Source organism: Dermochelys coriacea, chromosome 5 (assembly GCF_009764565.3).
Source record: "Dermochelys coriacea isolate rDerCor1 chromosome 5, rDerCor1.pri.v4, whole genome shotgun sequence".
In the NCBI taxonomy this organism is placed as follows: Eukaryota; Metazoa; Chordata; order Testudines; family Dermochelyidae; genus Dermochelys; species Dermochelys coriacea.
In genome coordinates this window covers 32,668,581-32,695,043 of record NC_050072.1, presented here as the reverse complement: position 1 = coordinate 32,695,043, position 26,463 = coordinate 32,668,581, and the positions used below count along the sequence as shown (strand labels likewise).

Genomic DNA, 26,463 nt, shown 5'->3' with positions numbered 1-26,463 from the left:
TTTTCAGATCCCCTGAGATCCACATAGATCTCAAGGAATCTGCAGGTCTTCAGGGAGGGCAACTTCCACCCCCTAGATGGAATCATCAGGGAGAAATCCCGCAAAAGGAACCTCACAGAGAGTTTTCTACCTATTAGGGGTCCCTCGGGCTTTACTATGGGAGGGGACATGCTGACTGTGCCAACATTCTTTTTAAGGAAGTAACTGAGGACGCTTTTCCATTCATAGATATGATAGCACTCAAAAAATATATTCCTGTCCGAAAAAAAAACAACCTAAGTTATTGGGTTTCCAAATGAGTTTCCATTTAATTCTACCACTATTCATAATGTGGGAGTTTCCCCTTGTTCTGCCTTCTAGGACCCGGACCCTACAAGGCCGACTGATTTCAGTGGGAGTTGTGGGCTCTCAGGAGGTGATTAGTGCTTTGCAGGCTCAAGTTCCTGATAACGAACATGAAGCCTTCAGAACTTATCCCTTCCTCTGGGATAATTAACACTATTAGCATCTATAAGCACTACTTATAGAATCAGGCGCATTGCAGAGATAAGAAAAATAATGCTGGTAAGAGAAACGGCACACTGTCAGGGCTTGATTCTGCCATATGGTCAGTGCTCTCAAGTCCCACTGAAATCAATAGGAAGTCACAGCACCTTTCAGGACATTGCAGGATCAGGCCCTTACTCCTTTCAAAGTTATTGTTAACACTTAGTTTGTATGCACGAGGCTTTAAAAAAATTACTATCCACCTAAACAAGTAGAAATTCAACCACAGTAACAGTAATGAAGCAACGGGGGGAAGGGAAGACCTGCAAAGACAAAATCAAAGGGGTTAAGATTGACAATTCAAGACCACACACTGTCTTTAAAGTCCACATGCTCCTCTCCTGTGCCATAGCCCACAGATGGGAATGAGCAAATGGAAAAACTCCACGGTTCCTTTGGAGTCACTCAGCACTAGCACAGTCTCTCAAGTCTCGCAGGTGTCTGCAAGGGGCAGAGGGCACCAGTGGGAGGGTGAATGGAGGGCTGAGAGGAGATTCCATAGGAATCCCAGTCCCCATCTCAATGAGGAGTGCACCATGCGGCTCAGAGAGACTCCTTTAGGTGACACTAGAAAAAGAATGATTTGGCCGGTGGTGTGGAGAGGAGGACAGAATCAATGAAGTTGCTGGGACACAAAACTTGGGGACCGTAAAGAGCTGACTCTAGGGATGAATTTGATTCCCTTCCTCCTGAAAGCTGCCCTGCAGCACCACATTGTATATTATATCATATGAGTGTCTGTGTTTGCATGTAGGACCATGCCTGTTTACACATATAGTGCTCTGCATACCGCTCACCCAACTGTATGTTCTCCCCCAGGCTGTGTCCCCATCTCTTTGTTCCTAAGCTCGGTGCCACTCTGCACCCTACCAGTACTCTGTGTTCTCCACACACTGTTCCCCCTATGGTCTGTATTACTCTGTACCCCACCAGCATTGTCTACCCCCACACAGTGTCTGTTCCTATGCTCTGTGCGACTCTGTACCCCACCAATGCTCTATGTTCTCCCACACTGTATCTGTGTATATCTCCCACACTCTCTCTGTCCTCTTGGTGTTGACCTGTGCTTTGTGCAACTTCCCATGCTCCACTTTGCGTCCCTCAAGTACTCCTCTAGCAGTATTTTGGATCCCCTGGTGTCCACATCATGCTTTGTGTTCCTATACAACATCCTGGTTACCCTCCCATGTTCTAGGCCATCCCCAAGTGTCTGACCACACCCCCAACAACGTTTTGTATCCCCTGTTAAGTGTACCCTCAGTGTTCTCTGTCCCCTTGTGCCCCAAGCACTGTTTCCCCACAGATCACATGTACTTCCCAGTGTCCTCTGTTTGGTTATGTCCCCATTCTCTTAGGGGCTGGTCTCACCAACAGAGGGTGCCTACTGAGAGAGGTGTAAGTAGGTGAAGTTTACATCCTGTCACGTGCTCTAGGCTTGAGGAAAGGAGACATTTCCCTTCACTTCCAGTGAATGTACCCTGCAATTGAGAAGCTGGACTTTTTCCTTTGTCTTCCCCGCTGGCTAAGTCTGGCAGTGCCTCTGCTTTCAGTTGGTAAGACAAGTCTTACCATTGGCTCATCAATTGTTAAGGAGCCCTGAGGCGAAGAGAAGAGACTGCGAGACTTAGCCAGCAGGGGACGCAATGGAAAGAGTCCAGCTCTCTCAGAGTCAGTAAGGACTCCCTACTGGGGATATGAGACCCAAAGAGAGAAGACACACGGGGACAGAGGACACTGGGATGTACATACATTGAGAGGGGGAAACAGTACTGTGACTAGAACTACTGTCCCTTTACCTCTTTTGCTTTTACTTGGTCACAGGGTTAAACCTGTAATTAGGAGTTTGGGAGATTTTGGGAAAAGGGCGAGAAAAAGACACTTTTATTACATCCTGCCTGAAAGATGGGAGAAATGTTCCCTCTTCCCCCCAATAGTTGTAGCATCTATGGGTACTCCTTATGTGGCTGGCACAGGAGGTCCACTATGCACACTGAATTTCGCTCACTGCTCTAGTTACACTCTGTTTCCCCAGAGCAGGATTTAGGCTGTGAATCTGCTGTAACTGGGGGGAGGGAGAAGTATGTCACTTAGGGTAGCTCTGACCCCTCTTGGCCCCACTTATTTGTTGCATACCGTATTTGAGGAGGCCCCCTGAAATGGTGGGCCATCATTCCACTTAGCCACTGCAGGACTCCGCTGTGGACTTGTTCCCTGCTGCATAGCCCACTCCTTACTTCCCCTCAGTTTTTCTAGGTACAGCATTTCATCACATGTTCTATGTTTCACCACACTGTTGAGCTCAGCCTCCTCCCAGTTCAGCCATACATGTATATATAGCAGGATGAACTAAGGAAGAATGGTCAGTCCAGATTTCCAGCCTCAATTCTGAGTTTCCTTGCATTTGTGCAGTCAGACCCGTCAAACTACCTAACTGCTCCAGGAATCATCCTTGGTGCAAGATGTTAAACTGCGCTGCAGTGCCACAGGTTATTAGTGGTGTCTCCAGAGATGGCCTGGTTCCAAAGAGGCCCGTTAGAGAACTCTACTTTTATTCTAGATAACTTCAATTTTATCCTTTTGAGTGAGGATTTTGTGATACAGGGAAACAGGAGCGATGAGGCAAGAAGCAGAGTAACTTGCAATAACAAAAGACTTTCAACAATAAATCTCTAACCCTAATATCTTTGTACATTATGCAATTATCTAGATGACTTATGCTCTGTTTAAAAAAACAAGCACACACTGGGGTCTTCCTAATAACCATCATGTTAATAACAGTACAGGCCACCTCTGGAGAACTTAAGGTGTGATCTTCTATGGTAATTTTTGTGCCTATCTTCTCCCTTTCCAAGGCTGCAAGGGAGTAAGTGGAGATGTACAGAGGGGGATCTGAAATGTTGTCAAAAGGGAAGGGCATGATCCTGCAAGATGACTTCAGTGAGAGCTGAGGGCAATTAGCACTTCATAGGAGGTGCTTAGCACCTTTTAGGATTGGTCCCTGGGCCCTATGTTGCTGCCAACATGCTCATACTATGGTAACCATTTTATTTTTAACACTTGTAATTCCTAAATCATAAAGATTTAACAGATTTGCTTTGTTTCCTTAGGGAGGAATTAATAGTATTTCACCAAAGGGAACTAAAGAGTCATTCTGACATGTTTGTAACATGAAAGGTATTGCTATTTCTTCCTAATTGGACAATCAACTGAAATATATATAGGTCTTGATTTAGCCAGGTACTTAAGCACGTCTTAACTTTAATCACAAGAGCAATGCCACTGAAAACACCTAAGTACTTTGCTGAACTGGGGTGATAGGTCATTGTAAAAACTGGTTTACAAATGGCTTCGCTACAAATTCACTTCTCATCCCCTGGAACTCTGGTCAGCTCAGCTTCCATCTTTTAAATAATGTAACTGAACTGTTTACTGAATGGTATAGTTTTTTTTAAGAGAATGAAGAAGACTAGACACACACCATCAATGTAGTATATTTCTCTTGGCAATAACTGAATACTGCAAAAATGTTTTCTTCTTTTAACTTTTTTTACTCTAAATTCTAGCTGCATTTGCGTACAGTAAAATGAATCTAGGATATGTAAGTAACCACCCTCTTCAATTTGACATGTTCCAGAAACCATTTTTACGGTGTATTAAAATATGTGAATATTCTTATTGCAAAGTGTCCTGTATAATGCAGGTTCTCCGCTATAAAATCTTCTCTTGCTTATTTCAGTCATTCTAAATTTAAAATACCAGTATACAGTACTAAAATGGTCCAATTAAAGAGTTTAATATAAAATATCAGCACAAAACTCCTTTTTAAATTGTTTATTGTGAGCAACCCAATTGTCTCTTTAATTGCTATTAGTTGTAGTATTAATGGACTTTGTACCCCTATAATTGCTAATTCATACCATTTCAGGTATTTCAATGAGATAAGAAATACTAAGTAAGAAAAAAGGAAGTATTCAAAGGGTTAATTGTTTAGTAGTAGTAGTAGTAATAATAATAAATAATAATAAATTAGTTTTTTGCATCTTCTTCAGTTCAAAATCCAGCTTTGAGACTGACGAAGGCTTCCAAATCACATCAATTAAATAAGAGTGGTCCTTTTACCCAGTAGCAGTTTGATTACCAATGACTCGAAGAATCTCTTTGTGAATGCCTGTTTCTTGTGTATTTATACTTGTATCACCCACTTGGCCATCTTCATAACTAAAAATACAGACAAAAAATAAAATTGTAATCCACTCTTTATTCACTATGCAATGACATCAATGCTAATACTTTAAAATGCTCCTTATTTAAACACTAAGCCACGAATATTATGTTGCGAGTGTAAATTCCAGAAGCGTGAAGCTGTTTGATGACAGGATTTGCCCTTTCACAGAAGAGGCCTAGGGTTTCAACCAGCAAAACTGAAGTTCAGCAGGACCTGCTAGGGCTGCACTACTGCCTACCCCTGGCTCACTGTAAGCCGTTGGAAGCTCATCAGCTGTGGGAGCTCAGGCGCAAAGGGCTTCCTTTCATTACCATCACTGGCTCTTGGGAACCTCCTGGAGTGGAGCGTTATGAAAGCATGTGTAAGTTACTGCACTCTCCCTCTGCAGTAACTGATCCTTTGTCTAAACTGGGGATTTGTTCTGATATCAGTCACTTTTGGTCAGTCACTTAGGGTACATCTACAGTGAAATAAAAGACCCTGGCTGTGGCTGGCCCGGGTCAGCTGATGCAGGCTCATGCGGCTCAGGCTGGGGGGCTAAAAATTGATGTGTAGATGTTTGGGCTCACCCTGAAGTTGGGCCCTGGAACATTCCCCAGCTCGTGGGGTCCCAGAGTTTGGGTTCCAGGTCAAGCCCAAATGTCTACATGGCAATTATATAGCCCCGCAGGCTAAGCCCTGCAAGCCCAAGTCAGCTGACCTTGGCCAGCCGCAAGTGTTTACCTACTGTGTAGACATATCCTTAGAGATCTGTACCTGTGCAAGTTTCAACTGTGGACATGGTAAACCAGTGCAGCTTACTCCTGCTTGAACAGGGGTAACAGGCACTGATATAAAACACAGTTTACCCTGTCTATACTAGGTGTTTACATTGGTACACAATACCAGTGAGTGGCCGCCAATCAGGGCAAATCTCCAGTGAAGACAACTCCATATTTAATGCAAATTTGAAATAGAGGAGACTCTGGGTGGGTACAGGGGTCCATCTGGGTGGCCTTCTTTGCAGGATGAGGGCCTATGTCGATATAGTAGTCCGTTAATTAATCAAATGTGATAAAAGGAAACATCTGTTTTACAGCTAGAGTACAACTTAAAGATGTATCTTTTTATCCCTGTTTTGAATTCCTTGGCTTTTCAGAAGTACACTCTAGGAGAGTTGTTTTTTGGTCTCAGGTCAATACAGCGATACACTTACTATAGTGTGATATATACATATAGAGTGGGAACAGCCTATAGCCCTTCACCCATTGTTCTTTTTTTTGCTTATTATAACAAAAGGTAAAAGTAAAATAATCTATTGTCATTGATCTTGCAGACATTTCCTTAAAAAAATCAATTCTTGAAAAAATTGTAGGAAGACTTTATTTTTGGTCTCTTAAAGTTGTTGCAAAAAAACTGAAGAAAACATGGCAAAAAAATTAGGAAATATACAAGTAGAATTTTAAAGCTAAAAAGAAGTATTGTACTTACACAAAGAAGAATCTTGTACACACATGATCAGTGTTGGGAACTACCCATATCTCCCCATGTTTGTGCAGATCAGGTGAGGTTATCACTATAAGGAGAGAACAAACTGAGCAGTGAAAACATCTCTGGAAAACATCATTTAAAAATCTGTGCTTCCACACATTTTAAATAGTACTGTGGGAATGTCTGTCGCATTGTCTAGAATCTTGGAGTTGGCTGAACCTAGGAGTTAGGAGGTCAGCTTAATTCTTGCTAACAATGGACAAACCAGTGGTATAGGGTACTGTGGGCCAATTAATCGAACTTTAGCACACAGAAAATTTATTTTTGATGATGAATGGGTGAAAAGTAAATATGAAAGAAAAAGTTGGGAAATGGATCATTGATTATTTAGGATTATGCTTCTTCAAATGATGATAGAACCCTCCTCCCCCTCCAACTCCTGTTCCTCCCTCCACCCTCTCTCCCCCTGTGTCAGGAATCAAGGCCTGCAGCAGAGCCAATCTCAGTGCAACTTAATGAGCATAGCTGGTCTGTAGTAGGTTGTCTGACTGGCTTGGCTACACCACCTGATTGACTGGAATGGTAACTGGTCAGTTCTTAAGCCCAGCAAGAGCAGTTCAGTGGCTGCTCTAAGCATTTGCCCATGACTGTGATAGCTCCTGCCTTGGACCTAGCCCTATTCCTGCCTGGCTTCACTCCAGGTAACCTGGTCCTGACCATCAGCTCTGACCTCTGGTTCTGTCTCTGACCTTGGCTCTGGCCTCTGCCTTGTGCTTTAACCACTGGAATTGGCTTCTGCTCTAACCACTAGGCACAACCACCCATGTCCCAATCACTGACACATATATAGAGGGAATTATGAATCTGGAGAATTAGGTACCACTTCTCTAGGAAACAACTACATATTAGATCACAGATTTTTTTTTAACCATGAAAATAATGATCAGAAATAAGGTTTTCTCGGTTGAGGCCATTTTTGAATATAAACCATTTTGTTCCGAAGATCTTCCATAGACGCACTTTTGTAACACTATTGTAAATAAATGCATGTATACATAGCATGTAAACACTATTGTAAATAAATGCATGTATACATAGCTTTACAATCTGCTGTGTGAGGTTTAACTCTTACCTCCTACTCTTTTTTTCATTTTAAGTCAACACAAATGTTTGCCTCTTGCAACTCATAAACACTGGATGTTTTTTCCTTTATAACTGACTTTTTCACGAGTCATTATATCTTATGAACCCCATCTCTCTACTTCCCTTCCTTGAGATGGACTTTTGCTGATCAAAAGTATATTTTGGCAAATTGTACATTGAAATATGCCAGAGAAACAAGACCTATGATAATTGAAATAGTTCTGCACATTCATTTCTATCCTTTGAATACCATTTACACTTGGAAAAGTACGTTTGGGATATTTAGATTTTTCTTTTTAAATTATTAGAAATGTAAAGACAAATTCTAGTTTCAGATCAGGTCTGTTCCCAGGAATTCTAGAATGACATTAGAACATAATTGCTACAGTAATGGATTACATTTCAAAAAAAATGTCATTAAAGGCTTCATATATGTGTAGAATTTGCACATGCAATTTTAGAGGCTGAGATAAAGTCCCTTTAAAAATTGTCTTTAATTGTATCATCTTGAAAATTATTCACCTTTCAAACAGTGCTAAAATATTTTTATAGCTGAGATGAAATCCTTACCTTCCTTTACCTGCTATAAAAACAGATACATATTAGCTAGACCTTTCAAAAATGGCCAGGTCTTTTGAGAATGACTATAATCATATAGATTGGACATAACTATATTGATTTTTAAGCACAAGCCGAGAATAGAAATCAATTCATGTGTAGTGGTTACTAGAAGAAGAGATTTTTGCCTGAGCTGTCAGAACTGGGCTGGGAATTCAGATTAGGGAGATGTTCTTTATGAGTCTTGGATGCTCAAACCATTAACATACGACTTGCTGAGGTTCTTTACCAACCCTAGCTATGTGGTTAGAATTTGGTAGACTGAAAGGATGGTGACCAGTCACTTCCTACACATGATGAGCCCACCTTATAAATGGCCCTAGGTATGCCTGAGGAATGGGTATTGTGGAGGCAATGGGGGGATGGGGCTGCATTGAGACTTAAGACACAGAAATGATGTAGGCATCTGCACACCTGCCAATGTTGTCTTATTAAAAAAACCTAACTTCAATTAAAGTTTGTATTAATTTGCATTTTACAAATTCAAACAGGTACAGTGCTGAGAAAGAAATTGGCTTTGAAGGGATTTTCAGCTTACCTTCACATAAGGCTATGCATTTTAAATTACGGCTTTGCAAAAATTGGGACTGCTGTCCTTTTTCTGTGACTGAGGGATAAAAATGTGGGAAAATTAATTAAAATAGTAAAAGGAAACACAGGTAAAAATGTAACAAAAGTATTGTTTTAAATAGTTTATTTACTGATATAGTCTCGCTGGACACATTTGCATTATTGGGTTAAAAATGCAATAGTGGCTATTTCATAGAATCATAGAATATCAGGGTGGGAAGGGACCTCAGGAGGTCATCTAGTCCAAACCCCTGTTCAAAGCAGGACCAATCCCCAACTCTCCAGTTCCCTAAATGGCCCCCTCCAGGATTGAACTCACAACCCTGGGTTTAGCATCTACTTTATCCAATAGCAAAGGGTCCACTTCATTAGCAATTTGAGGGCTGGATAATATAGGTGGGAGAATCACATTATCAATGAGAAACAAGCTAATAAAAGGAGTAAATGATAGTCAAATCCTGTTGCCCTGGGGTTTTCAGAAGAAACCTACATGAGGAGACCAGAATCCACCAATCTGCCTGGGTGCAGGCCACAGAGAACCAGTGTAGCCATCACTCCAGTTCATGAGCTGTATGACTATCTATATCTGCCATATCACCTCTCTCCTCATTGGTATCAATGGGATGGAATCCTCTTTCATCACATAACAGTACAATGGCTCTGTAGAACATTAGCTATAGTAGCATGTATTGCTCTACATGGGAGTTTGGCTAGTACAGGGGTTCTCAAACTTCATTGCATCGCGACCCCCTTCTGACAAAAAAAATTACTTCACGACCCCAGGAGGGGGGACAAAAGCCTGAGCCCACCGAGCCCCACTGCCCCAGATGATGGTGGTGTGGGGGCAAAGCCCGAGCCTCACTGCTCTGGGCAGGGGGGCCAAAGGTGAAGCTCAAGGGCTTCAGCCCAGGCAGAGGGCCTGCAACTTGAGCCCCGCTGCCCACAGCTGAAGCCCTCTGACTTTGGCTTCAGCCCTGGGCCCAAGCAAGTCTAAGCTAGCTCAGGTGACCCCATTCAAAGGGAGTCCTGACCCACTATGGGGTCCCGACCCACAGTTTGAGAACTGCTGGGCTAGTGGATAAATGTAGTCATGGTCTCTTTGGCCAAACCCTGTTACTTTACGCCTTTGGTCTCTGAGTTGCTATGGAGTATGGTGACATGACCTACAGAGGATACAGAATTCCTCTGAATGGCTTCCCCACAGCATGTCCCTCCTGTAGTGAGGAACCATGCCATTATGCATATACTTGTTAAGAGAGATGGCTGTAGAATTTCCTCCTAAGGATTTAGCCATCTGTAAGCCCAATGCCCATCTATAAATAATAGCTATGAGTTTACCTTTGATAAAGCAGATATTTACCAGCTTAGAGTTTAGAAACTATCACAAAGAAAATCTGTAGTGCGTTATGAGTGGGGCTCTAGAGGGTTACAAACTAATTTTATAGCATTACCCATTCTAAATCCATACTGCACACTAATTTAGTAAAGACTCCAGAGTTCACAGGCAGAGGTTTGCCAGGAGTGATACTGAATTAAAGAATCAATCAGCATTTCTTCCCTATTTTCTTTTCAAATAGTTCTTTTTATGAAAGGAAATCCACATTTGCTGCAGTATAATCTGTAAATTGCTACTACCAGCAATTGGGTTATATTTGATCATTACAATGTCTTAGGATACTGCTGTTTGTGTACAATAAAAGACAATTGTTGACTTTCCAAAGAAGGAATATTAATTCCTTCCCAGTTACAAACCCAATATGCCTTCCAGATATACCGTTTGATATACTACTGTACCTGTAATGCATTACTGCCTTTACTGCTTGAAGCAGGTTCATCCTTAGCTGACACCTTCTGCTGCTTCTTATTCATCCCTAAAGACATTAAAATTACTTCAGGTTTACTGGTGTGTAAAGCACTGTAAGTATAAGATATACATGGAGAGTGAAAGCAGATATTGGAGTGGGGTCAGATTCCTCTGCAAAGCATCCTAAAATTCTTGTTCTCTGTCACATCACATGCTACCACCAGTCTGACTCAGTCCCAAGAGCGACACATTTGTATGACAGTTCCAATGCCTTTAAAATAGCCAAAGTACTTTTAAGCAGGTGCAACCGCAGTTACACTTGAGCTTAAATTCCACTGAATTCAGTTTAAGAATGTGCTTAAGCATTTTGCTGAAAAGGGATCGATTTCAGTTTAAAGTTAATCGAGCTTTGCTGATTGTGGTGTGTTACTGGAAAATAATTAGAATGAGTCCACAGAATATTTTAATTTAATATTTCATCTTCAATATCTTATTTTTATTATATTAGATGCTATTTTATTTTGAAATGAGTGATCTACATAACATTTACCACATGGAAATCATGCCACTCTCCTAACTGCATGATATTTAACACCTTTATTATTTATATTACAATAGCATCAAGGATCTTAGTCATGGACCGGGATCCGACTGTGCAAGGTTGTGTAAAAACAAAGAACAAAAAGATGGTACTTTATGCTACTATATCCTGTCCTTTATTCCTACATGGCTCCAATCCAGCAGTGCACCTTAGCATGTACCTAACTTTAAGCATATGAGTAGTCCTATTAACTTAAATGGGAGTACTCTTCAGACTGAAGTTAAGCACACACTTGAAGTGCTTTTTCTGGATTGGGTCCTATATGCCTATGCATAGACATATTGCATATAAATATATTTACATGCTGTGGCCAAGATCTTTAAAAAAACAGAAATGTAAAAACAGGCTCCCAAGTCCACATTTAGGCTCCTTTCCAAAGTAATGGATACCAGTTGCCAAATTCTTCAATGGGAGGTCCTGGCTGCTCAGCACCCTTGAAAATCAGGACATGTATTTAAGACCATAAATGTGAATTTAGGAGCCTATTTTTGCATACAGGAGCTCCTGTTTTTGCAAATGCTGGCCTAAGATAGAAAGAGACAAAATTACTACAATGATTAAAACAATGAAGCAGGTAAAAAAAATCAGCAAATTAAAATATCTCTTTACATTCACCCCTCTTTAGAGTGATTTATAAATATCACCTGAGTAACCAAATGATATGCTTGACAATGGACTAAGGTAGATCCCAATTCCAAACATTGCACCATGGAGCTGAAAAAGAATGTAAAAAAGGCTTAACATTAATTGATAGTTTTACAAAGGAAATCAACATGGCACATGATCTAAACTGATCTGGATAATTATTTGCCCTCCCACCAATACAGTATCTGATATTAAATTATGTACAAAATAAGTCCTAAGAAAACTTGTGGCAAATATTATACAAACTCTTCTATATCAAACTAAAATACTCCTGCATATCCTGAAGACCATTTTTATGGCACAGACCATTCCAACTGCCTGCAGATAAAGGAGTTTGCCCCAGTTTATAGCTGTAAAAGTGTTTTCTGTTTTTAGATCTACTGGTGGTAAAGGAAATTCTTCTCCATATTCTGAAGTTATAGATGTATTTGTGTTGAGATTTAACACTGCAAACCATGAACAAATAAATGTTCTGTATGTTATCAGCAAACACGATGATAAACAATAAAAAAAGTTAGGTTAAATCTGAAATGTAACCCTTGATCCTGAAAACAATTATGCGTCTGCATGGCTTTATTCATAATACATGTTTGCAGTATCAGGGCCACAGTTTGTATAATTTTTAAATTAGGTAAATAAATAAATGATCGCTGTTAGATTTATTCCAGAAGTCAGTGATGCTTTTGCCTAATTCATGTTTTTAAACAGGGTTTCCAAGAGCACCTGGTAGAAATATAGAGACAGAGTCTGTAAATGTGAATAATTTTAGTGACTTCAGAGGAACTGCTCAGGTTCTTATTAGGGTGCAGCCAAGAGCTTAAGTAGGGAGTGCTGGCATTCTTCCCAACTTTCTCTCTTCCCACTTTTCCACTGATTTGTTTTCCCTCCCTCCCTATTGTACTTCTCTCTCTTCCGTCCACTGTTATCTTTGCACTCTTTATCTGTATTCACTGAATCCTTTTGTTTTATTTCCCCTCCTCTGAACTGCCCTGTTAATTTTCTCTCTCCTCTTAGCTTGCTCCATTCAATTACCTCATTCTCATTCTCCTCCATGACTCAGTCCTTATGATGCTCTCTTTAGCAGTACTGAACAACACCTCCGAGATGGAAGAGGAAGCCCTCCATCTGGGTCTTCCTCTGCCACTGAAGGTATCTATTATTTACCTGCAGCCTTGTATTGGAAGCAACAACTAAGCCATTCCTCAGGATGGAGTGCCAGTTTTCAATGTGTGAACCACTTAAAAAAGTGGAAAGAAGGAAAATAAGTAGTGTTTCAAGACACCCAGAATGAAATTTACCATTTTCTCTAAAACAATGTATTTGCAATTGAAAACCTCTAACTCTTAGAATAGCTGTGTTTTTCTTTACACATATTTTCAGATGATGAAAGCACAATAAGAGCTGCTATCATTATTTTTACTAATTCCTTTTTCATACTTACTGAAATGCAAAGGTACTTCCATAGAGATTTTTAGCAGCTCTGAAATTTGATTCTTTGGCTGGTGGACTGCTGAGAAGGAGGAACTGATGGGGAGTGTGCATAAACTTCAGTTGCTGTAAAATATAACAGCGCACAAGTGAAAAGATGCTAATGAACATGAACCTGTTGTATTTTCAGAATTAAGTTTTTCTAAGATATTGTGCTGGTTCACGCAATATACTTACTCCTCAGGTCAGACATGAAATAATTTGAAGCCAGTTTCATTATAATAGCTTGTATTTCAAATCAAATTCTAAAAATACCTCCCAGTTTATGAAATATGAAAGTGCGTGACATACACGACAACCTAAGATAACCCATGCTGACACCACTGAAATAACTGAATTGAGTAATATATTCATGGTGTTTTGATCAGAATGGTGTGATGTTGGTAGGCTAAGTATCAGCTCATGCCAAATCTCCAGGTCTCACTGAACACTTAAAAAAGCACACTGGAAATAGAATAGTTACTGAGGCCTGGTCTACATTACAGGGTTAGGTCGAATTTAGCCGCATTAGGTCAATTTAAAAATGACTGCATCCACACAACCAATCCCGTTCCATCGACCTAAAGTGCTCTTAAAATCGACTTCTGTACTCCTCCCCGAAGAGGGGAGTAGCGCTAAAATCGACCTTGCTGGGTTGAATTTGGAATAGTGGGGACACAAATCAATGGCCTCCAGGAGCTATCCCAGAGTGCTCCATTGTGACCACTCTGGACAGGACTTTGAACTCCAATGCACTAGCCAGGTACACAGGAAAATCCCCAGGAACTTTTAAATTTAATTTTCTGTTTGGTCAGTGTGGCGAACTCAGCAGCACAGGTGGCCATGCAATACCCCCAGAATTGTAGAGCATAGAATGTTTCTACATTCCCCCTATCATCTCCATCCCTGAGGTTATCACATATTAGAAGGCGAAAAAAACGTATTCACGATGACATGTTTTCCGCTCAAGCAGTCCTCCCGCACTGATAGGGCACAGTTTAATGCATGGAGGCATTCAGTGGCAAAAGCCAGGAAAGAATTGAGTGAGTGTGAAGAGTGGAGGCAGGACGTGATACTAAGGCTAATGGGAGAGCAAACAGACATGACGAGGCGTCTGTTGGAGCTGCAGGAAAGCCAACAAGAGCACAGACCCCCGGTGCATCCACTGTATAACCGCCTACTCTCCTCCCCATGTTCCATAGCCTCCTCACCCAGACGCCCAAGAACGCAGGGGGGAGGCTCCGGGCACCCAGCCACTCCACTCCAGAGGATGGCTCAAACAACAGAAGGCTGTCATTCAAACAGTTTGATTTTCAGTGTGGCTACAATAAGCAATGTGGCCTTGTCCTTCCCTCCTCCCCCACCCCACTGGGCTACCTTGTCCGTTATTTCTTTTTTTTTAATTAATAAAGAAAGAATGCATGGTTTCAAAACTTTATTTCAAAGGGGGGAGGGTGGCTGGCTTACAGCGAATTAAAATCAACAAAGGGGGTGGGTTTGTATTAAGGAGAAACACACACAACTCTCACATCAAAGCCTGGCTAGTCATGAAACTGGTTTTCAAAGCCTCTCTGATGAGCAGCGCACCTTGCTGTGCTCTTCTAATCGCCCTGGTGTCTGGCTGATCAAAATCGGACGCCAGGCGATTTGCCTCAACCTCCCACCCCGCCATAACCGTCTCCCCTTACTTTCAGATATTATGGAGCACACAGCAAGCAGCAATAACAATGGGAATGTTGGTTGCGCTGAGTCTGACCTAATCAGCAAACAGCGCCAGCGAGCTTTTAAACGTTGAAAGGCACATTCTACCACCATTCTATACTTGCTCAGCCTATAGTTGAATGGCTCCTTACTACTGTCCAGGCTTCATGAGCCATGGGAGCAAGGGGTAGGCTGGGGTAGGTGTGACCGCGAGGTGCTGCCGGCTGGGAAAGTAGCCTGAGGTAGAAGCCTCCAGCTCACATGATATTCCAGGACTGAATCTCCATGAGACAAAACTTAAAGAAGAGAATGACCTGGAGTCTCTGGCTCCCATTTGGTGCTCTAAAAGGAGAATAGCCATGTCTGTCCAGCCGTCCCTGATCAACCTCACCAAGGTCTGCCAGGAGCACCCAGGAGATGTACGCGGCTATCAGTCCTACTGCACCATCTGCCGTGAAGGCAAGGTGCTGCTGCTGTGTAGCAATGCAGTACCGCGTCTGCCAGCAGCACCAGGAGACGTACAGTGATGGTGAGCTGAGTGGGCTCCATGCTTGCCATGGTATGGCGTCTGCATGGGTAACCCAGGAAAAAAGGTGTGAAACGACTGTCTGTGTTGCTTTCATGGAGGGAGCGAGGGAGGAGGGCCTGAAGACATGTACCCAAAACCACCCGCGACAATCAGGCATTGGGAGTTTAACCCATAATTACAATGGGCAGCGGAGACTGCGGGAACTGTGGGATAGCTACCCACAGTGCACCACTCTGTAAGTTGATGCTAGCACAGTAGTTAGGACGCACTCCGTCGACTTAATGCGCTTAGTGTGGACATATGCAATCAACATATAAAATCGGTTTCTAAAAATCGACTTCTATAAAATCGACATAATTTCGTAGTGTAGACATACCCTAAATCAAAAAGCCCATGGGCATCTCTTATTGTAATAGTACATGAAAAGTAAACAACCATGAGTTTTTGTGTTGATTTTAGAAAGCTAAATGCTATCACCCAACCTGATCCATATCCCACACCCTGAATAGAGGACTTACTGAATCTATTGGCTGCTGCAAAATTCATAAGCGCACTGAATTTAACTTGTGGATACTGGCAAATTCCTTTAGATGCTGATGCCCAAGAAAAACCCACTTTTATAATGGAGTCTGGCCTATATGAGTTTAAGGCTATGCCTTTTGGATTATTAAATGCAGGAGCCCCATTTCAGAGGCTTGTCAATAAAATGCTGCAGGGGTTACAAACCTTTGCCAGGCCCGATATAGATGACTTGGCTACTTCCAGTAGCTCCTGGCAAGACCATTTAAACTATGTAGGAATTGTGTTATAAAGGCTGAGAGAAGCCAACCTCAAAGTCAAGGTCCCAAATGCAAGATGGGGCTGCTGAGGTATCCTACCTAGGACACAGAGTGGGCAGTGGGCTGGTTCACCCCAAGCTTTTAAAGGTAGAAATTATTCAGAATTGGCCTGCTTATTGAAACAAGAAGCAGGCCCATTCCTTTATTGGCCTGGTGCACTATTACTGGAGGTTTGTAAATTACATTTGGCCCTCATAAGAGATCTTACAAAAAGAGGGAAACCAGACCAAGTGGTAAGGACAGAGGCTGTGAGACAGGCTTCCAGAAAAGAAGCTTTGTCTAAAGAGGCTGTTTTGGTCAACTCCGATTTCAACGAACGATTTGTGCTGTGTACTGACACTTTTAAAACTGAGTTAAGTGCAGTACTGATGCAGGATGGGGTGGGGAATAAGAGGCATCCCATTACCTACTTAAGCAAAAAACTGACCCCCACTGAACAAAACTATGCTCTCCCTGAGAAAGAATGCTATGCTACTGTCTGGGCAGTGAAGCAACCTAAACCTTATTTGTCTAATAAAAAAATTAAGGTTTTGAATGATCACACCCCTTTGATGTTGCTGCATCGAGCTAAGGGGATGATTCTAGATTAGTTGGAGTTTAGCCCTACAGGAATTTGACATAGAAATAATTCATATGAAAGAGAAGGAAAATGTAGTGGCTGATGCCTTATCAAGAATGAGGGTAAGTGCGAGATAGTCAGAGATTTTTGCCTGAGTAGTATCTGTAAGGGCAGCTGTGGCGCCCCCTGAGTGCTGTGCCCATGCGTCGGTATATCCGGTGCTGCGAGTCCTACGCCCTTTCAGTTCCTTCTTGACGGCAACTCCGACGGAGGGGCAGGTGGGCGGGTAATGGAATGGACATAAGCAACGCATCTCGAAGAACAAGAGTTACAAGGTAGGTAACTGTTTTTTCTTGTTCGAATGCTTGCTCGTGTCAATTCCATTCTAGGTGACTCACAAGCAGGGTCAATGGAGGTGGGCTCGGATTTCACGGTCTCACAGCGTGCAGCACTGCTCTGCCGAAGCCAGCATCATCCTGGGCCTGCTGGGTAAGTGCATAATGGGACATAAATGTGTGGACAGTTGACAAAATAGCAGCTCTACGGATCTCTTGGATTGGCACCTGAGCAAGGAAGGCTTCAGATGATGCTTGTGCTCTAGTTGGTGTGCCTTGACTATTGCCGGTGGAGGCACTTTCGCCAGTTCGTAGATGTAGCGGATGCAGGCCATGATCCAGAATGAAGTCCTTTGAGCAGATACTGGATGACCTTTCATCCTGTCTGCCACCGCAACGAACAACTGCGTTGACTTGTGAAATGGCTTTGTCCTTGTTAGGATATAGATATTCAGGCCTGTCTGTGAAGGCCTATACTCTTAAGAATTTAGGTGTATTCTTATCACTTGGCTAGTTATAGAAGTATAAAAGAAAGATCAAAATCACTGTCTGCCATTGTAAGGGCCTTCTCTTACTGTGACAGTCTGAGGCCCTGTTCTTAGGCTAAGATCTTGGCTAAACAGCAGAGGCAGCTATAAGCTGGGAAGTAAATGGTTACATCCTCACATTCCAAACTAGTCACATTGAAATAAGGTGCTATTGGGCTGTTAGGAATACAATCCTGTCCTGATAATGTCTATCACCTCCAGAGAAAAGGAAGTGCCTAGAAAACATAAAAGGAAACTTAGTTTGATAGCATCCTGTCTGTCAAGAACTCATTTATCAATAGCTGGGATGTGAAATCCTCATTTCTGTGTTGTTCTATCATTGTAGTCCCCATTTTCCATTGTTTTCTGTATAATTTCTGACTGGTTCTGTGATTGTTTCTATCTGCTGTATAATTAATTTTGCTGGGTGTAAACTAATTAAGGTGGTGGGATATAATTGGTTAAATAATCATGTTACAATATGTTAGGATTGGTTAGTTAAATTTCAGTAAAATGATTGGTTAATGTATAGCTAAGCAGAACTCAAGTTTTACTATATATCTGCAGTCAATCAGGAAGTGTGTGTGTATGTGTGTGTATGTGTGTGTGTGTAGGGAATGGGAACAGGGAATGGGGGTGGGCGAATTGGAATCATGTTTTGCTAAGGGGGGGAAATGGGAACAGGAACACAGGTAAGGCTGTGTGGTGTCATACCTGGGAAGGGGGACACTAAGGAAGGAAACTGGAATCATGCTTGCTGGAAGTTCACCCCAATAAACATTGAATTGTTTGTACCATTGGATTTCGGGTACTGTTGCTCTCTGTTCATGCGAGAAGGACCAGGGAAGTGAGTGGGTGAAAGAATAAGCCCCCTAACAGTCCTGTTGATGTAGAAGGCCAGTCCCCTCCTGACATCCAGGGTGTGTCCAGTTTCTTCAGGAAGAAGACAGGTAAGTATGTCCTGTCTGGTATGAACCTGGGAAACTACCTTGGGCAGGAACGTTGGCTGCAGCTGCAGCTGGAACTTATCCTTACAGAATAACTCATAGGGCAGTTCTGAAGTAAGCATGCTGACCTCAGATACTCTGCGCGTGGACATTACTGCAACCAGGAACAAAATCTTCCACAAGAGAAGGAAAACAGAGCAGGAAGCCAGAGGTTCAAAGGGAGGCCCCATGAGGCTCGACAGCACGAGAGGGAGGGACATAGTCCTGGATGCGAAGGTAGAGACACTGCAGACCTTTCAAAAAATGGACTGTCATGTCATGAGCGAAGACCAACTTGCCTTGGAAAAGAGGGTGGAAAGTCGAAACAGCAGCCATGTGGACCCTGACTGATAACAGGGACAAGCCCTGGAGCTTGAGGTGTGGAAGATAATCCAGGATCACCTGCAGCGAGGCCTGGGTACATCGTTCTGAAGCCCAGAATGTGAACCTTTTCCACTTAGCCAGGTAAGTCGTTCTGGTGGTGGGCTTTCTGCTATTCAATAAGACCTGTTGAACCTGGGTTAAGCATTCCCGCTTCTCCGCATTCAGCCATGCAGTAGCCATGCTGTCAAGTGCAACACCACTAGGTTCAGGCGCAGAAGACTGCCATGGTTCGGGGATAGCAGGTCCAGCCAGAGAGGCAGTTGCAGTGGGGCAGCTACCGAAAGGTCCAGCAGGGTGCCAAACCAGTGTTGGCGAGGACACTCAGGGGCTATCAGGATAACCTTTACCCTGTCCTGTTTGATTTTCACGAAGACTCTGTGGATCAATGGCACTGGCGGGAAGGCGTATATCAGCACCCCCGACCACTGGAGCCGGAAAGCGTCTAACAGTGGCATTTTCTGTTCTGATGGTATACGAACAAGTCCACCTGGGGAGTTCCCCACTTCCGGAAGATAATAATGACCGCCTCCAGATGGAGCGACCACTATTGGCGAGATGAAAAGGTCCTGCTGAGGTGATCCAAGACATTCCTGGTTCCAGTCAGGTGTGCTGCTATTAGATGAATGGCATGCCGCACACAAAAATGCCAAAGGCAGAGAGCTTCTTGACAAAGGGCCGAAGACCTAGCACCGCCCTGCCTGTTGATAAAATACATCACAGCAGTATTGTCTGTCAGGACCTGCATCACCTTGCCCTTCAGGTGGGGCAAGGAAGCCTGGCAGGCCAGGCAAACCACTCTGAGCTCCCTGACGTTGATGTGGAGGGCCAGAATGTCCCACAACCAGGGACCCTGGGTGTTCAGCTGGCCCAGGTAGGCTCCCCAGCCTAGGTCCAAAGCATCAGAGACCAGGGTAAGCAACGGGGACAGGGTTGCGAAGGGGACTCCCTCCAACACTGACATGGGGTCCAACCATCAATCCAGGGATGATCTGATGTGGTCTAAAGAAAGGAGTACTTGTGGCACCTTAGAGACTAACAAATTTATTAGCGCATAAGCTTTCGTGAGCTACAGCTCACTTTCCACCAAATGCATCCGATGAAGTGAGCTGTAGCTCACGAAAGCTTATGCTCTAATAAATTTGTTAGTCTCTAAGGTGCCACAGGTACTCCTTTTCTTTTTACTGTAAGGAGAGTGATCACTTAAGATGAGCCATCACCAGCAGCAGTCGGGGGAAAGGAGGAAAACCTTTCACGGTGACAAGCAAGGTAGGCTATTTCCAGCAGTTAACAAGAAAATCTGAGGAACAGTGGGGGGTAGGGTGGGGGGGAGAAATAACATGGGAAAATAGTTTTACTTTGTGTAATGACTCATCCATTCCCAGTCTCTATTCAAGCCTAAATTGTATCCAGTTTGCAAATTAATTCCAATTCAGCAGTCTCTCGTTGGAGTCTGTTTTTGAAGTTTCTTTGTTGAAGGATAGCCACTCTCAGGTCTGTAATCGAGTGACCGGAGAGATTGAAGTGTTCTCCGACTGGTTTTTGAATGTTATAATTCTTGACGTCTGATTTGTGTCCATTTATTCTTTTACGTAGAGATTGTCCAGTTTGACCTATATACATGGGAGAGGGGCATTGCTGGCACATGATGGCATATATCATGATGTGGTCTGGCACCCTGACTACCCGGTCTAGGTTGTGTCTCTTGGGGATGTAGACCGACACCAGCCACGCTTGCAGAGGCTGGAGATGGACCTAAGCATGGCTGACCACGTATGTATATGTGGCCATGTGGCCCAACAGCAGCTGAGACATGGTGAGTAGGTGGTTCTTTACATGGGAGATCAGGTCCGACATGGCCCGAAAATGCGCTTCTGGTAGGAAGGCTTTGGCCTGCGTGGAGTCGAGAACTGCCCTGATGAACTCTATTCACTGGACAGGCAATAAGGTAGATTCCTTTATCAACAGGCCCAGGTTGCGTCAGGTGGCACCATACACTTTGTGAACACCCTCAGGGACGATGACAGGCCAAAAGATAGCGCCGTGAATTGAAAATGGCATCCACCAACTATAAAATTGAGGAAATGTCTGTGACCCTGGAATGTGGAAATAAGTATCCTTCATGTCGAAGGCAGCATACTAATTTCCCAGATCCAGGGAGGGGATGATGGAGGCCAGGGAGACCATGCGAAACTTCAACTTTCTGAGAGACTTGCTGAAGCAACGCAGATCCAGAATGGGTCTGAGGTTCCCGCTTTTGCTTTTGGGATTAAGAAGTAGCGGGAATAGAACCTTTTCTCTTCATGTCCTGAGGAACCTCCTGCACCGCCCCGAGATGCAGGAGGTTCTCAACTTCTTGGACAAAGAGTTGCTCTTGAGCAGTGTCCCTGAAGAGGAACAGAGTGGTAAGTAGGAGGGAGCGGTGGCCAAAAATTGCAAGGGATAGTCCTGAGAAACTATATCCAGCACTCAGTGGTCCGAGGTGACCTGAAACCAGGCCGAATGGTAGGGATGAAGACGGTGGATCTGGGAATTGACTGGGGTGTTGCTCTTGAGTGCACCTTCAAAATGAATGCTTCCACCCCCGGGATGCTTTGCTGGGCTGAGTGGGTGAGCAGGAGGAGGAAGGGCGGCGACGACTGAAGCTTATGTCTCTATTCCTTCTTCTTGCAGGCCCTTGACGAGACTGCCAAGGCCTTGGTGGTGGGGGCAGCCAGAACTACTTTTGAGCAGACTGCGGCGTATGCATGCCCGAGCAAAGGGTGGCCTGAGTGTCCTTCAATCCATGCAGCCTTGCATCAATCTGCACTCAAAAGAAACTGTTCCCATCAAATTGGAGGTTCTGGAAAGAGGTCTGCAGCTCCTGTGACAGGCCAGCGGTCTGCGCCTCATGACCATTGCCGATGTGACCACACTGGCCACCGAGCCTGATGTGTCCCATGTCATCTGGAGGGAGCACCTAGCCGCCACGGTGCCCTCCTCCACTAGGGTACCAAATTCCTGGGCCAGACTCTGAGGGAGGGATTCCCTGAACTTACAGAGGGAATCCCATTAGTTAAAACTGTACCTGGCCAAGAGGGCCTGATGGTTCATCACCCAGAATTGCAGGCTGACTGTTGAATAAATTTTTCTCCCCAAAAGGTCCAACCTTTTGGCCTCTTTATTTTTGGGAGTTGAACTAGTGTGGCCTTGCTTGTCCTTTTCATTGGCCTCAGAAACAACCAGCAAGCCCGGAGGTGGGTTGAATAAAGGTACTTGAACCCTTTGGTCAAGATGAAGTACTTCTTTTCAGCCCTTTTGGAGGTGGGAGGGATGGACAGAGGGTCTTGGCAATTTTTAGGATCGTCATATACTGGTAGTGCGACATGTGCTGGGGTAGAGGCCGAGAGGACACTGAACAAGGTATCCGCCTGCTCGGCCATCTCCTCCACCTCTAGCCCAAGTTCTCAGCCACCCATTGAAGCAGGGCCTGGGGTTCCTTAAAATCGTCTGGGAGCTGGAACTCGAGGGTCTCGCGATCACCTCATCCAGGAATGAGGACGATGAATGAACAGCTGTGGGAGCCTTAGGGGCATCATCCCCTAGGCGGAGGGGAATTTTGGGGTGGGCACTGTCTCCTCTACCCCGACTTCCAAGTGGGTCTCATGAACCGAGTCCGGTGCCATCAGATGTTGCTCCTAGGTGGTGGCAGATGAGTGGTGCGAGGGAGGCATCACCATGACCGGCACTCCCCACGTGCTCCAATAAGGACACTGCACTGGTCACTGCCTGTGCCACCAAGGCATCGATGCAGCCTCAGGAGCCCAATTGCATCAGTGGAGTCTGGGCGAGGGGCTGAACTGCCCTTCCATGCTGGCGGAATCCCCATCTGGAGGCCATGTTGGGGCTAGCGATGCCTGAGTCTGCCTGCTAACTGTCGCCACCGGAAACCGGTGCCCACAGCAAGGGGATTGGTGCCGGTCCCAAGGGGACCAGTGCCAGTGGGATTGAAGACATGATGGGGAGCGCTCCCCTGGGGCAGGCGACCAAGATCTGAGCCAAGAGGACAACCGGCGGGTAAATGAACAGTGCCAGTAGTATGGAGACTAGTGTATCCCTCTAGGTGATCCGTGTTGAGACAGCAGGGACCGCGATCACGGTGCTGGTGACCAAGAGCAAGCCCCACAGGATCTGGGCTGTGACTCCGGTGATCTGCGGCGTGGAGGTGGAGAGTGCTATCTCATCTCGGGGGATCAGCGGAGCTTCACTGCCCCCTAAGGGGTCTTAGTGGCTAGCTTGCCCTCGTGGAGAGCTTTTTCCATTTCCTGAGGCTTGTTATCAGCAGTGCAGGCGGAGGCCTCTGCTCTCTCGGCACTGGGGAGCTTGTGAAAGCATTGGTGCCGTCAGGGGTTGGGTCCTATTCTGCTCTTGGGAGTCAGTGGTGGACATTTTAAGGGGCTGAGGGCTCCAGGGAGGCATGGACACTTGGCTCTGGAATAGCCAGGTGGCCCAAATTGCATCCCTTCCCATGGCCCTTCTTTCCTAGTGCTGGGGAGCCGTACTTCTTTACTTTCTTCTTGGACACTGGTGATGGGGAGCTGCGCTGGGCAGAACCTGGTGCCAGGGACACACTGCGCCCTGAGGCCGAGGTACTTGGCAAGTCTTGGCAGGATGGCTCGGAAGCCAGACGAAGGGCAGACTCCATGAAGATAGCCCATAAATGAAAATCCCACTCCTTCTGAGTCCTGGGCTGAAATTTCTTACAAATATGGCACTTGTCCTTCACATGTGATGCGCTCAAGCACTTGAGGCAGCTGTTATGGAGGTCACTTGCAGGCATAGGTCTGTTACAGTCTGCGCAGGTCTTAAACCTGGGAGCTCGGGGCATGCCCTGCCTAGGGCAAAGTCCCCGCTTGGACTCTAACTTCTAATTACTAATTACACTTAACTACTTAACACTAACTACTATCAACAAACTATTTACAAGGCCCTCAGGCTCTAAGTCAGTAGATACTAAACTGCTAGTCCTTCCTATGGAAGGAAAGGTGCTCCGACTAACCACTACAGGTGGTAAGAAGGAACTGAAAGGGCATAGGGCTTGTAGCACGTGATATTCCGACGCATGGGCATGACACTTAAAGAAGTGCCGCTGCCGGTCCTACGAATACCGCTAAGGCAAAAATCTCTGACAACTGCACATGTGGGCGCACGCACACCTAGAATGGAATCAACATGAACAACACTCGAAGAAGAAAGCAGCCTTGTGTAACATAATGAAGAACTTTAACAGGAAAGTGCTAATTCTTGTGCATTTGAAGGCAAGTGGCCATTGTGTATGATAATCAGATCAAAGACTCTAAGGGTATGTCCACACTACAAATAAAAACCCGTAGCTGGCCTGTGCCAGCTGACTCAGGTGCTGTTTCATTGCAGTGTAGACTTCTGGGTTCAGGCTGCAGCCCGAGCACTGGGACCCTGCCAATTCGCAGAGTCTAGAGCCCAGGCTCTAGCCATGGGTATTTAATTGCAGTGCATTCCTCTCTCTTCCGCCCTCAAAGAGCCCACTTGGGTAGTGACCCTGCCAGCTTGTTTTCTGTGAGAAGAAAATATGGACACAAGGAAAAATTCTTCATCTCTGGATTCTAACAGGGCAGAATAACTGAATGACAAGACAGAGATTCCCCAGAATAATTCTGAGTAGCCCCAAGAGACTTTTGGAAAACAGAGATTACTACATCTCGCCTACCACTTGGAATGATAAACTGACTCAACTATACATCTATTCTTACCTGCTTTAACCTTTCAGTAACTCTCATTCTTTTTCTTAGCTAATAAACCCTTAGTTAATTTACAAAAGAAATGGCTACCAACGTTGTCTTTGGAGTGAGATCTAGGATGCAAATCAACCTGCATGAGTGATTGGTCTCTTGGGACTGGGTGTAACTTGGAATATTTTGTGATTTTTGGTGTAAGTTACCATTTATCATCTAGTCCAGCTTTCCTGGGTGGCAAGATAGACTGGAGTGTCTAAGGGGATTGCCTGTGACTCCATTATAAGACTACTGTAGTACTTTGGGAGTTCGCACTTGGTACTGGGTTGATGAAATTTATTTATAGAATGTACCACCACTTTGGAGTATCTGCTCTGCTTTTGACAGTCTGCCCTGAAGTAGGCACTCACGGTCGTGAGCCACTCCAGAAAGCATTTCAGGTGGCTTTGAATTAAGACTGATTTGAAAGGCTACAGATTCATTCAGTGTATTATAAACAAAATCAGAGGCATAGGAATGTACTGTACTTAGGAATGAACAACTCAATTCAAAGAATCCCTTCCAGGTGCCATAGCTACTGATTCCTTTTTATAGTAGACCTACTTGTGTGCATGCATGCTGAACTATCTTTAATATATCCCTACATCTGTAACCCACATCCTAAAGAGACAAAGTGTTCTAAAGGATCTATATTAGTGTCAAATATTGAAGTAATGAATGAGAACAGCAGGATGAATACTAAAGAAATTAACCAGGTATTACCAAAGCTGTGTTGTTTTTTCACACAAATAAACAACACACTCTCACACACACATCACAAGTAAGATTTTTAAAAGCACTCAGCATTGACCTGAATCTGCTCTCACTGGAGTTAATGGTAATGCTCCTGCTGACTTAAATGGGAACAAAGTTAAAACAATGCTGAGTGATTCTGAAATCCCACCATATTAATATACAAAGAAAATAACTCCAAACTTACCCTGTTCACTGGTAGTTTCACAATATGTGACCTATTACTAGAAATAACCCTGAAATAAAGAAAAATAAATAAATGCATGTATCAAATGGGATAAACAATACACTTTTATTCTAGGCCATTGACAGAGGCTAGCTGAAGGCCTATGAATCACATACGTTCTACTTAAGTGGTGCATAGGCATGGTGCTGGTCAAGGGCTTGATTCAAAATCCACTAGAGTCAGTGGGTCTTTCCATTGGTTTCAGTGGACTTTGGATCAGATCCTAAAAACTCCCAGAAAAAAAATTAAATGCCAATAATTGTAAATGCCAATATTAATTCTTAGGGACAGCTAACACCAAATTAAAAATAATAAAATGATTCATTCAACATGGTACTGAAATAATTGTTATCTTAATGTAAGTCAGTTCTATACCACTGCAGAAGAGGATGCGCAAGCGGGTCCTGTTTATCCATCTGCTTCTTTATTCCAAATATGGCGCCTATAAAACAATAATTATGCTCTTTACTGCTGGTTAAAATTTTGTATATATTACATTACACATAACTTCATCTATAATAATGAGTACATTGGATTTACTGACATTTAGCCTTGAACAGTTATAACTGCCTTGACAACACAAGAATTACTACAGCAATTCTCTTCCCTTGGGTAAAATTTATAAGCTTACGCTTAGCTTCAGAACAAGTATATTGGAGCTAACACTGTTGGTCACAGCAAGAACAGCAGAGGCCATCTAGTAGTGTTTGGCTCTGACATTAGGAAACTGGACTGGACCTTCAGTAAAA

At 43.9% G+C, this 26,463-nt stretch overlaps 1 protein-coding gene across 1 annotated transcript in view; it reads right to left on the bottom strand.

The window, feature by feature from the left end:
• Positions 1-255: 255 nt before the first annotated feature.
• The window catches only part of PARP8 (poly(ADP-ribose) polymerase family member 8), a 172,145-nt gene continuing 145,937 nt past the window's right edge, over positions 256-26,463 (bottom strand). Inside the window, 11 exon segments of the mRNA XM_043515040.1 lie at positions 256-4,764; positions 6,242-6,326; positions 8,541-8,609; positions 8,888-9,000; positions 10,359-10,443; positions 11,622-11,691; positions 12,787-12,859; positions 13,064-13,176; positions 25,676-25,724; positions 26,090-26,141; positions 26,144-26,156. Coding sequence (XP_043370975.1) covers positions 4,662-4,764; positions 6,242-6,326; positions 8,541-8,609; positions 8,888-9,000; positions 10,359-10,443; positions 11,622-11,691; positions 12,787-12,859; positions 13,064-13,176; positions 25,676-25,724; positions 26,090-26,141; positions 26,144-26,156 — 825 coding nt within the window. The 3' untranslated portion in view covers positions 256-4,661.